Here is a 13453-nt window from a genome sequence, read left to right as displayed (position 1 = left end):
AGAAGATTATAGTTGGATCAAAGCCAATGTTTAGTATTGCAACATTGTTTCTAGCATTCATCAGCCAATTACAATGGGAATGGAGTTAGTTTTTATAATTGCACTCTTGTCCTAGGTGTTTCCCCCTCCTCCTACTCTTGGTGTGGAGCTCTAGAAGTATTCCAAATGTAGGATAATATGGAAGATGCCGTAGGTCTTGCATGATGCGGTTTTTGTTGGTCAAGCTTGCCATAATTGCTAGGGTTTTTTCATAAGTGGGAGGTATGAAATGGGTTTCAAAGGTTTCATTTGAGTTTTATGAAATGTTAGAAATGGGTTTCATTTGATAAGCATTACATTTTACAAACAAAAATATGTTTTAAGTTCATTAGACCAACTATTTATATTCTCCATCCATCATTCATGACCAACCATAACCTTAGATATAGAAAAGACAAGTCCATAGATATATAACAACTTAAACATGCCCTTTTTTGTGGGACGTCAAAATGAATTTTGTCACTTGAGAATTGCTAATAAACATGTTAATATGATAATGATATCTTAAACCTTAAACCATAGTAACAAGGAATGGCCATACCAGGCCCTTTCAATGCAAAAACATCATCTTGAATAGATCTGCCAAAGGGAATGGAAAAATGGGATGGGAGACGTCCCTTGTCGTGTCCTTGACAATTGCCTCCTTGTTCGGCCATCCCCTATGTTGTCCCCTTGTTAGGAACGGCTAACAGGTTTTTGTTTTTTCGTTTTGTTTTGGGGGTTGTGGGTGGATGGGTGTTTTAGCCTTCTTTCAACGAGTTTAATATGCAAGTTATCATTGTTTCTTCCCCTTGCGTCACACATAGACATACACACAAAATCAGCATACTCTTGTATGAAGTCATATCAAATCAGCCCACATATACACACAGTTGTTCTACAGTGAAAAATAAACGTATGTATGTATGCACATGCATATGTTCCTTGGCAGTACACATTCACCTACACATCCACCCACCATATCACATGCACACATTTTAAAATGCTATTTATGTATGAAGTCCTGTCCACTGTCCCACCCCCTTGTTCTCGTTCCCTAATTTTGGTTGTCTTCCATTCCGAGCCCCTTTGCGTTCTCGTTCCCTATCTTGACTCCCATGTTACTATCTCTTAGATCCTAACTCTTGAGCTCTATATGAGTCGAATCTCATCAATATCTAGATTCTCATTTGTATCCATCTTTTTATATCCAAACTTAAATGTCATTGACCTCATCCTCACTATTAGTGCCACACCTAGAAGACTCATCTTTTTTAAACAAGCACATTTTCTTTGACCAACTCGGTCACTTATTTTTAACTTTTAGTCTTTGTGTCTCATACTTTTTTGAGACTTGCAAACGTTTTAGACTTATTGTACAACTAGAAAACATATGTCTTGGCAACTATAAAGCTTGTCCAACCTCAGTAGAAGGAGAAGCAATAGTAGCAGGATGTGGACTCCTCTGACGAGTCATCCTCTTTTTCCAAGTTCAACTCCGACTCTGATTGTGCAGCCAAGGAGAAGTCCAAGGTATGGAAGGGATCTGCTTCTTCAAATCAAGGGAAGGGCTTGGCTGCACGTTCCTCTATTGCTTTCTAGTACAGGTGATGCGGTCATCCCTCACAACTCTTTAGTGCTGGAGGGGGAGTGTGAGAGGGTGGTGAGATGGGGTAGGAGAACCTCATCTATATAGGTATACAGGTGCACAAGTTCCAGGGAGGGATGTCCTTGACGCATTGATCAAAGTCTTGCAAATTCAAACCTTGGAGCTAGGATTGGCATTGAGGTTCATGATGAGCTGGTTATTTGACAGAGAGTGGGATTGGCTCTTAGTCTTCAGCTCACACGAGGGGACACTTTGGTGGTTTGGCCAAAGGCGGGGAATACATGATCACATTTGTTTAGAGGCATTTTTGATATGATGGTCTTGTATGCTATTGCGAGACATTGCTGACGGATATAGAGACATGCTATGGTTCTTTTCTATTTTCAAGAGTTCGTATGATGGACATCGACGTTAGGTTCTCTTCGAGGCACCTTGGTGGTGGCTTGATCGCCCATTGCTTGGGTATCCATGGTTCTATTTTGGTGATTCTATGTTGTATGGACTATGATGAGTCATTCTCCTTGTAATCATTGTATCAGATCACCCATGATCTGAGAGAGGGTGTTAGCAGGATTGTCAGCTCATGTGTGAGTTTGTGCATGCCATTTAGGGTTGGGCACATTGTTTTATTTTAGGCATTATTGTTGTGATTTATTTTTGGCATTTAATACCAATCGGCCAGCATTTAATGTTGGTCGACTAGCTATTGATTTTAGCATATTTAGTGCCTATTTATAGTGGGTTTCCTTCTCTTCCTCATATCATCATTTACCAGGTGGACTTCCTGTTGGAGAGAGGAGCCGGTGCTGCCATGCAGCGAGTGACTCACTCTTGTACGCGATTGCCTCATGTTTGGTATATGGATTCCATTTCTTGAGCACATCTTTGAGTTCTCTTCTTTTGCAGTGTTCTTTTTCTCTTTGTCTTGTGTTCAGCAGTCTATTTCAACATATGTATGCATTTCTATTGCTGCATCCACTTTTGACACACATTCTAGGGGTTGGTGTCCTATACCACTAGCCCACACCATGGTTGTTAAGTACGAAATGTATGATACGCCATGAAAACTAAATGCTATCCTAAGATTTTTAAATGTACAATGTGATAAAAATACATTATTCTCTCCTAAAAGCTACTTGAAACTTAAATTTTTTGACCAAAATAATTTTTAGTATGCCCCCTTGATTTCACATGCCGGGGAGCAAAAATTGGTTCTTTTTTAATTGCATGCAATTCAGCCCTGCCATGGACCACCAGATACCTTGCAATGTCCTGTCCACTGACTGAATTTACAATAGGAACCTTCATGCTGCACAAAAACATGCACACATGCCATCCCAAGGCAGTCGTGCATACCCTAATTCCTGCAGAATCCCAACAGCAACACTTCAGGTCCAAAGATGAGGCCTCAAACAACTTTCTCCACAAAGATTGGTCATGCATCAGGCATGGAGATGAGAGAAGCAGTAAGAGCGGATTTTCTAATTTTCCTGACTAGAAAGTGCCCAAACAGCAGTTGATTGCATCAACGAGCCTCCAACAGGAATCACTTAGCTATTTTTGGTGCATCACGAGCTTTCGCCTGCAGCAAATCAGTGAACAGCTGCTGGTGCCTGCAGCAAGTCAGGGTTTTGCTACTGTTGCCCCAGATGAGTGAACAAAGCAGGTCACTTGCTACTGATTGACCTTTAGCTGCTCTCCGAGAATTGACCAGAATGGTCTCCACCCAAATCAGGGAACAGTTGCTGTTGCCTACAGCAAATTAGGGCTTTGCTGCTGTTTTCAGACCAGATCAGTGCACTGACGAGGTCACTGCTACTGATTGACCTTCAGCTACTTTCTCTGCCCCCCAAATTTGACTAGAATGGCCTCCCCTGACCTTGCATTGCTCTGTTCATGGCTGAACGCAATGTGGAAGACCTGGACATGCAAACTCAATCTCTAGAAAACAATTTCTGGCCTTTTTAAATCTAGTATATGGAACAATAATTGGCCATGCATAAAATTTGGCCACTGCCCAATGCCAATTTTAAATTCCTAACCATTATGAACAAGAAAGAGTTCAAAACTTCCACAAACTTTAGTCCAACATTTTTATTGATTTAATTCCCCAACCCCCATGACACCCAAAATTCCCAAGGTTTTATTTGTCTTTGTTGTCCTAGGAACCGACTAGCACTATACACCATAGCTTCTGCCAATGTCCCTCATTGCCTAAGCTAGGGTTGCCTATAATTGCGATGCACATTCCACTTAATCTCACATGTGCACACAACTTGGTTACCCCTTGAGCATTATGTTAAAAATTCATAACCTCTCGACATAGGCAAGTAGATGTCCATTGCTCTCGACACACTGGCCACCTAACAAAGTATATTCAATCTATTTGCTTGATTTGAGTAGTTTTATTTTCATTGTTGGACTAGGACTACCATCAGATGTGTCGGGGACATTTATTTATTTACAATTCCCATCTCTTGTTTGGGAGTCTTTGTCCTCTATCACCTCTCAGCTTTCTCCCTTGCTTTAGTGCCCACACAGTTAGCATGTGCTCCCTCTGCAAATCCATGGTGATTGTGTTGTGCGTAGTTATCAAAAAACTCGTTTCATAAGGTTAGGATACCTGTCTCATATCTATGAAACACACACTTCAAACATTAAAAAGTCCTACCCCACAAAATGTTTTTGAATTTTTGTAATCAACATTTATCATGGACACATTCACATGGCTTATCATTAAGGATTGGCATTGATTACAGGGATTATTCCAGTTGTTGTCCATTTATGCTTCTTCCATAACCATGATGCATGTAGACATTGATGCTCCATTGAATGTGTCATTTGTATCGTATAGAATCATGAATCATAATGAATGTCTTACATGGGTTGAATTCTATCTATACATTTGTACATAAAGTTCCATGGGTTTTGTAGTGTATAGAATCATGAATCATAATGAATGTCTTACATGGGTTGTATTCTATCTATACATTTGTACATAAAGTTCCATGGGCTTTGTTTTTTCCATTTTTTAATGTTTTACGAGCTTGTATGAGACCGATTTGATACCTCCTTTTTCAGAAGCCCCTGGCAACTATGGTTGTGTGGCAGCAGGCTATATAAATATTTTAACATAAAATAATAGCTGAGAGACCATCCTGTTATAAATATATGAGGATATTTTAGCTGTTGTCATTAGTCTACAGAGAAAAACTCTAGGAACAGAAGTAGTACAAGCCTCTAAATGAACTAAATTAAAATTCAAAAGGCTGTAATCCATTCTCCCTTCATATCAAAACTTAGAGGCTGTCGTCTTGAGTTATGGGAATCTGAGTGTTTTTCACTTAGCTTTGTCTGTCCTACAGGAAAGGTAGGGAATAGAGCTGCTGGTTGGGCTAACAGGCAAGGGAAGAGAGATGGACAGACATAAAGTTAGAAATAGAGGGAGTAAGAGTACAAAGATACTGATAGGGGGGAAAGAATATAGAGACCGAGAAAAAAGGGGAGAGAGGGAGACAATGAGAGAGAGGGAGGGAAATGTAGGAGTTACTTTTGGAAGTTGCTACTCCTAATTGTTCTTACTTCTGGTTGACAGCTTAAATGTGGTATCTGCCTGGATTATCATCCCACCGAGAAAATGCAAGCAGCTGCATGCTCCCATTTCTACTGTAAAGTATGCTGGGAAGGTATGTGCTAAAAGGTAGAACTCAAATCTATGAAGCAGCCAGTATCTGTGACACCTATCAATACTCTTTATCACGTTGTTTGCTTTCATTGTAGGGTATGTACATACATCTATAAGTGATGGGCCTGGCTGTCTGTCCTTGAGGTGTCCAAATCCTGAATGTGCTGCTGCTGTTGGAGAAAATTTGATTTTGTCTCTGGTGTCAAATGAAGACAAAGCCAAGTACATGCGTTATGTACTTAGGTCTTATGTTGAAGATAATCGAAAGGTTAGAACTCCTGTTATTATATGTATGTAAGTCAATGGTTTCCAAGTTTTACTGTTGAAATGACAAAGGCCAGGCAAATTTCAAGGTCAACAATTGATAAGAAATCATTAGAAATGTTTACCTCCCTTACATGAGGATGGTAGTTGTAAAGACTGAGATAGTAGTTGTCAATGTGGCCAACACTTTTTGAGAGATGGCTTTGACTTTCAACAGCCTTCTTTAAAGCGTTGTGCATTGTGGTTGCCCAGGCAAAGTGGTGTCCTGCTCCAGGTTGTGAATATGCTGTGGAGTATGCGGCAGGAAGTGGCTTATACGATGTCACATGCAAATGCGGTTACAACTTCTGCTGGAATGCAAGTCTTGTGGAATGGTTCTGCAGTAGGGTAGCTTGACATGCTACAGAGCTCATGAGTTCTATTGGATTGCTGTGCAGTGTTCAGAGGAGGCCCATAGGCCTGTTGAATGCACCACAGTAGCACAGTGGATAACAAAGAACTCTGCAGAATCAGAAAACATGAACTGGTCCCCCCTCTCTCTCTCTCTCTCTCTCTCTCTCTCTCTATCTGTGTGTGCTACCCATCCCCCTTTCTAAGTCCTTTTAAATTGTGATAGATGTTAATCTCTTTGTTGGTTTCTATTTATGTTCTGAATTGGCTCGGCGCTGATAGGCTCAAATACAGTCCCTAAACGTTTTAGACTTGTAATGCATGTCAATCTCTATATCCCTTTTATGTATGTGCTTGATTTGCTGTCCCCCAGGAGCCCCAAAGGGAAAACTTTATCTCAACAAGGCCCTATGAATACTCTTATATATTCAAGCATTCAGTAATTGAAATATCTCTTGAACTGATTTGTTGTCTTTTTTTTAACAGGATTCTTGCAAACTCAAAGCCTTGTCCTAAATGCAAGCGTCCGATTGAGAAAAACCAGGGCTGCATGCATATAACTTGTACACCACCCTGTAAATATGAATTTTGTTGGTGAGTGGTGATTCAAGGTGCAGAAACATGCGGATTATAATTGCTTAGTAATCATACATTTCCCTTGTTTTTAGATTTCATAGAGCAAGTTAGGAGCCACAGATTTATATGTGATCATGGTTTTGCAGTGCTCCTCTTAGAGCTGGTTTAGCTATGTTTAGTCACTTAATGGTTCTGATTTGCACATGATTCTGTTGGACAGTATAGTATGCCACATGGACTACAGCTGACAGTGTTTTGCAGTGCTTCTATCAAAGCTGGTTTAGTTACTGTTTAGTTCCAGTTTGCACATGTTTTTGTTGGACAGTATAGCATGCCATGTAGATTTGACAGTGTTTGAGTGACACGTGTACTAATTTCTTTTCTCTTAGGTTTTTGCATATTCTCCTCTTGTGCTTTCTCCATCTTTTCTAAAAGCTGTCTGACATAACACAACCATAGCATCTATTTGTAACCCTATATCTCTCAAAGGGCTTTATACACAAAGTAAATCACATAAGCCACTGCTTCGGTCTTCCTTGTCATTTCTTATTTTTCTCTAGTATTCTAGATCATGTGAGCTTTCTGTTTAAAACTCCAAAGAAGCTGTATGTCCTTATTTATTTGAAACCACCAACATGTATTCTTAAAGAACCAATGTTTGAAACAGGCTATGCTTGGGTGCATGGTCCGATCATGGTGAAAGGACTGGCGGTTTCTATGCTTGCAATCGATATGAATCAGAAAAGAAGGAAGGCAAGGTATGGTGTCTGATATTGCTTGAATGTTATTTTGTGATGACAAATAATACAGAATACATGTCATGCTTCTCTCCACCACGTGACCAGCATGATGAGGCTGAGCGCAAGAGAGAGATGGCCAAAAACTCCCTGGAACGGTACACTCATTATTATGAGCGGTGGGCCTCCAATGAATCAGTTAAGGATGTTAATTTCCATTCTAGATATGGTGCTTGTACTTATGCTTCATTTTTTACTTTTGGCTAATTGAGTATATGGTTCAACAGTCACGGGCCAAGGCAATCTCCGACCTTCAACAAATGCAGGCAGAGCTGGTGAATGAAAGTTGTTTTCTTTGATTTCTGTGCAAATGCTTGTGAGATTTAGTTTTTAAATGATCAATAAGTGGGTTATTTGTTGCAGATTGAAAAGTTGAGTGACAAACAATGTCAGCCAGTTTCCCAGTTAAAGTTCGTAACTGATGCATGGCTGCAGGTATTGTCTTTAGTGTTATTGTTGTTTATGGTTTGTGTTTTGAGTGAGAATAAAACATTTGGTTTTAGATTATGGAGGTGTTGTATCAATTTATTTGTTACAATATGACTATGTTTGTATTAGTACCTGCACATATCTGCTTTTGTATCTATAAATTCTTGCAAGAGATAGTAAACAGATTGTTTACTCATGGGTGTAAGGGAACTGAAGAATGAGGGAATTTTAAAGGGTGGCTTCTTGTTTTAGAATATGTATTTTCAATTCAATTATTTGCCTGACTGAGTAGTTGACATATTGGTCGACTTGTGGATAATATACAATAACTTTGGGTCAAAGATACTGGATAGAGAAATGAATAGAGGGTGGATTTTATGGCAGTGTAAATAAGTACAGCAAAGTGTATTCCAGTTTTGAAACTGTGAGACCAAGTATTGTGTCTTAATGGGATGGATGTTACAGTTTTGAGTTGAATTGTGGTGGAGTCTATATGCAGCAGAACTAAGGCAGCAGACTCTGTGCATTTAGCTTCTCTACTTAGATTAGTGAAATTTCTGGGTGCCATGCTGGGGCGACTCAAATTTTTTTTGAGTCTTCACTATTCTGCAGATAATAGAATGCCGACGAGTGTTGAAATGGACATATGCCTATGGATATTACCTTCCAGAACATGAAGTTGCAAAGAAGCAGTTTTTTGAGTACTTGCAAGGTAAAATAGCATATGGCTATATACAATAAAATCTTGTGTGTATGAATTGCGTTTAAGCAAGAGTAGTTGCTCAGGTGAAGCTGAAGCTGGACTGGAGCGGCTTCATCAGTGTGCAGAAAAAGAGCTTAAAAGCTTTCTGGAGGATGGGCCAAATGAAGAGGGAAGCTTCAATGACTTCCGCACAAAGCTTGCTGGATTAACAAGGTGGGTTACGGCAGTGCATCTCTTCAACAAATGGCTTTGTTTTCAAGCATAAGTTCTCTTTTACTGACATTGCTTGGACCCTGGCTCAGTGTAACAAAAAATTACTTTGAGAATCTTGTTCGGGCACTTGAGAATGGCCTGGCAGACGTCAACAGCTCGAGGGCTGTAGGTAACAAGACTAAGGCACAGACGTCTCGAAAGAGCAGGACTAGTAGGTTACGAGTCGGTAGCTCCAGAAGTGGGAGCACAAGCCAAGTGGTGGACAGTGATGATTACTGGTATTGTGATCAATGTACTTGTGCAAACTCCGCTTCATCCGTGGTTTGTAGAATGTGTCAGCTCTGACTGTAGTACTGATTAGAGGAATGCCTTGTTTCTTAATGTGTTGTCATGAGTGGGGATTGGCTTGTGAAGCTTCAGATAAGTTCCAAATCTGAGGTGGGTGCTAGCATGTTGAACTCTTGAGCAATACTTGACGTCGAGATGAAGCGGCAGACCCATTTGTTGGGGAGAGCATTCCTACTAGCATTAATACTGTCCTCAATTATTTGGATGTAGCAAATAAGTGTATATATGTGTAAATATACATGCTGTAAAGAGCACTATATAGGTGGAAGTTACAAAGATTGTGAATAACCTATATCATGGACGAAATAGGGTTGACAGAAAGCAGGCAGCTAGCATTTGAGGCATAAAGCCTCAAAGCATTGTTCTGCAGGTATGTGCCAATGGAAGACAATCTTGTCAGATGACTGTTGTACTGTTCTGTAACATTAATGGTCTTCATAGCAAGGGCTCTTTCAGAAGGTTCTTCTCAGAAAGAATTGGACACACTCATTGTTTCTAATTTGAATGGTTTGCATTCAATGTATTCAATCTTGTACTACCAAATGTTCAGATCTATGTTATGTCTATCTTGCCTGCTTTACCAATTTTGAAGTCTCTATCATATCAATATATTGAACTTGTACATTGTATATTTTGTGATCTTGATGTTGGGGAATAATTGTACACAAGATTGTGTGTGAAGTGCTGGGCTCAGTATAGTTGTTTTTGGTACTCCTTTGATTTCAGTCTTCCTTGCCCGGGGACTTTCTTGCCTTGAAACATACTCCAGAAATAAATCCATGACTAGAAGCTAGCTTCCTAAATCTGATATTTTTGCAAATTGTGGTTGATAAATCCATCACTAGAAGCGAGCTTTCAAGATCTGATATTTTTGCAAATTGTGGTTGAGATGTTATGTGGAACTCATTGATTCTCTTTCAGGATAAACTTGAGTTGAAGGGATCCCTAACTTTGATCTTCTTGGAGTTGTTTATGGAAGTTCAAGTAAGCCTTTGCTGAAGTCATGTGCTGAACGTTGTTGTGAAAATCTATGCGCCACTCCTAGCAGTAACTTGGGATCATGGTTGAGGTGTGGAAATTGGAAATTTGCTGTCCAAAAACAGAGGTTGTATGGTAGGTGGATTAACCTACTTTCACTAGCAACGTGGGGTCTGACTTCATGTTTTAAAAAAAGTAGAGAGCAATATGGAAAGAGCAATATTTGGGGGTTTCTCAAGTTTTCTTAAGCTGGAAAAAGCTAGGGTTCTTTGAAGCACGTGACTACCCCAAAGCATACGAGTAAGGTTTGCCCTTTTGTATATTTGGAAACACGACCGTTGATTATCTTACGAATTGTGTTTGGAGTAGCATCCTAGGACTCCTTCGGATCTTTGGTGACATAACTTTACTTGGAGTTGTTGTGTCTATGACAAGAGTCATCTACTCTATGAAGTGTGACCTCTTCCTTGTCAGACATCTCATGCATTAACTAGCTGGTGGCTAAACTGTGACTAGCTTTGTTATGGTCAAAAGGGTGTGTCATTGAGTCATTTGCATTCATATTTAATAGTTGCTATTTGTGTGATTTAGTGTAGAGTTTCTGCCTCCAATCGGCAATGAGTGGTTTGTGGGTCTTTTAACAAGAATCTTCCTAATTTGTGCTTATTGTTTGGGTAGTTTGTGTTGTATATGATACCTTTCTAAACTTTTTTAGCCATAGGTCAAGGTGTTTTTCCGTGACAAGTTGGGAGTCATTTCCTTGGCTTGGGACTTGTTTTGACTTCTAGCACCTCTTATATTGTATACAAACAACCCCATTTAAACTCAAACACCCTTAAACCCAATCTAGTAATTTGAGTTTGAAGGAAAAAAATGCAATATATGATGGCTTTGTCCTCAAAGTCTCATATATTTAGTTGCCACTCATCATATGCTTGCTTCCAACTTCTCTTCTATGTTTCCTTTAGTTCTAAGTTTGTCATGAGGGAGTACTCTATTGTGGTGGCTTCAAAATCTCATAAGCACTGATTTATCACATTTGTAGTGAACAATGTAATCTTTACACAAAAAACTTTGCTTTCATCTCTTTGGAAACTTGCTTTGATGTAGGCTTGAAACCCAAGGATTTGACCCTTTTGTAGGGGCAAATCTTGCGTTTTTCTTTTATGTATCTATTGATATATTTGTTGGAATGATTCCTTGCACACAGTGTGGTATACATTGGAATGGTTTTCTACACATCAATATAGTGTTGATATGTGCAATGGTATTTGTTGTTATGCTCATTGATATATGCATTGGTATGTGTTGATATATGCATCGGTGGATATATGTACTAGTTTTTACATTTGTAAATTCAATGCTTATATAGATGTACTTGCATTGAAGCTTTTATTAGTGCGTATTTTGACGGCAAGGCCCAACATTTTGAAATAAGATTACATGTATTCTCGTCTTATTTTTTGTTGGTATATTGCTCTTTTGTTGTAGTCTCATTAATCTTTGTAGCACCACAACTCAGAAAACTATATAATGTAATAGCCTCTTCCCAACAATATGATTGGAGTATGTTCAAAGCCCATGACCTTTGCTCACCATACGTCACAATTCCAAATAAGAGTGCAAATGCACTAGATAATACAATTGTGACCATGTTTGATCATTGGTATTCGGTCAAGAATGTATAGTCAATGGTGCAAATGCCTTATGTGAAAGAACTAAGTATTAAACATGATAGCCTTGTTCTCAACAATATGATTGGAGTGTGTTCATAGCCTGTGACCTTTGCTCACAATGAGTTACACACTTTACAATTCCAAATAAGAGTGTAATTGCACTAAATAATGCAACTTCATAGCTTGTGACCTTTGCTCACAATGAGTTACACACTTTACAATTCCAAGTAAGAGTGCAATTGCACTAAATAATGCAACTTTGACCAATTTGATAATTGATCTTTGGTCAAGAATGTATAGTTAATGGTGCAATGCATTGTGTAAAAGAACTAAGCATGAAAATTGAGCAGTAGTGTGGATAATTTTATTTGATAAAAATGATAATTCACAATTCTTGAATGACATATACGTCCATACTTTGAAACCTAATCGCTACAACATGAATATTAATACTACCAATTTATGATGTATAACAACGATGAAAATTATATAGTAACATGCTTACACTTTGAAATGCAATAAACTTTAGCTCAAACTATTCATCAATGATCATAATGGGCTACGAAGAGCACTAGTTAGAGTTTGGAAAATCAAATTCATGTCCTTGCTATTTTCTCTAAAGAGAGACAACTAGATTACAATGTAGTGAAAAATACTAGAAATAATAACAAAATGAAAAATGGATGTACCAAAGTTATTGAAAACAGAAGGAAACATAGCTAGTGTTGTCATTGAATTCTAACATTACAAGAGAATATATTAAACTTGCTTTATGTACTAAAATTTTAACATGTATGTTGATGGTCTCACAATTCATGCATTGCACACCAAGCCACCACGCCTTCACATCTACACCATGTAGCTCCAACACCAAGAGAACAAGATAGAGGAGGAGAAGAAGGGGATGTAGAAGACCATCTCCTAATTGGCATTCTCCCCTTTTACTATTGATCTAGTGATCGATCCTCTTCTTTTGTGCCTACATTACCTCCTTGTGGACATGGTCAATGTCAAAACAAATAGAGATTACCCATGATCCTTACATTCATTATAGGTGTTCTAATCTAACATTGAAATTACTTACAATAAAATGTCAATCACCCGTGAGCAATGGGTTTGAAAATATCACATGGGCATCTTATGGATGAAAGGTGTCAAAAGTGATACATTGAGCTCTTTAAAATTTGAAACAATAAGGGCAATTAATTTTATGCACCCTTGATTAGTTCTCTTTTGCACCTTAATTCAACTTCCAACTTGTATTTAGTAGCCTTTCTCTTGTGAGGGTTAACATTGTCCCCCCTTGCTAGTGCTAGTCCCATTGCATGCTATGTCCTTATAGTGTGGTGGCCCTCACAAGATGTAGGATCTCAAAGTGCACGGAAATTGATAGAGGGAAGGGTAATGTACAAAATAATTGTTGTTCAATGAGGACTTATGGATTGTTGAAGCTAATGGTTATTGCACTCTATCTTTAGTTTACTTGCATAAACAATGTGCTCTCCTTGGGAGTATGTTTGTCTAGTTGTGAATTGGGATGGTGCACGTGCAATTGCAAACAAGTTACAAAAGCTCCTTGGTGCGTCTCACACTTGAGGATCCAATTGGTGGAAGGTGGAGTGGTGTAGTGGAATTTAGGGTGATAGTTCTATTGAGAAAGTCGGGTGTCTTGCCCCCTCGATGTGCCCTGAATTTGTGTACTATGGAAAGAATGGGGCTAAGGTTTGGAGCGATTTGGGCATCTCTAACTAGAGGACCCCTAGCTGC

General features: G+C 39.0%; 1 protein-coding gene across 1 annotated transcript in view; it reads left to right on the top strand.

Moving 5' to 3' along the window:
• The window catches only part of LOC148020883 (putative E3 ubiquitin-protein ligase ARI7), a 33004-nt gene extending 23954 nt beyond the window's left edge, over positions 1–9050 (top strand). The window contains exons 4-15 of the mRNA XM_087698680.1: positions 5223–5313; positions 5408–5580; positions 5829–5933; positions 6014–6102; positions 6453–6560; positions 7210–7300; positions 7388–7477; positions 7567–7614; positions 7703–7774; positions 8381–8480; positions 8555–8684; positions 8774–9050. Coding sequence (XP_087554806.1) covers positions 5223–5313; positions 5408–5580; positions 5829–5933; positions 6014–6102; positions 6453–6560; positions 7210–7300; positions 7388–7477; positions 7567–7614; positions 7703–7774; positions 8381–8480; positions 8555–8684; positions 8774–9029 — 1353 coding nt within the window. The 3' untranslated portion in view covers positions 9030–9050. The remainder of the gene's footprint in view (positions 1–5222; positions 5314–5407; positions 5581–5828; positions 5934–6013; positions 6103–6452; positions 6561–7209; positions 7301–7387; positions 7478–7566; positions 7615–7702; positions 7775–8380; positions 8481–8554; positions 8685–8773) is intronic.
• Positions 9051–13453: the final 4403 nt, after the last annotated feature.

The sequence above is a fragment of the Lygodium microphyllum genome, chromosome 18, assembly GCF_053477565.2.
Source record: "Lygodium microphyllum isolate KBCC chromosome 18, Lygodium_microphyllum_v1.1.10, whole genome shotgun sequence".
Classification (NCBI taxonomy): domain Eukaryota; kingdom Viridiplantae; phylum Streptophyta; class Polypodiopsida; order Schizaeales; family Lygodiaceae; genus Lygodium; species Lygodium microphyllum.
The sequence above is the reverse complement of the archived record's forward strand: the minus strand, read 5'-3'. Positions and strand labels throughout refer to the sequence as shown.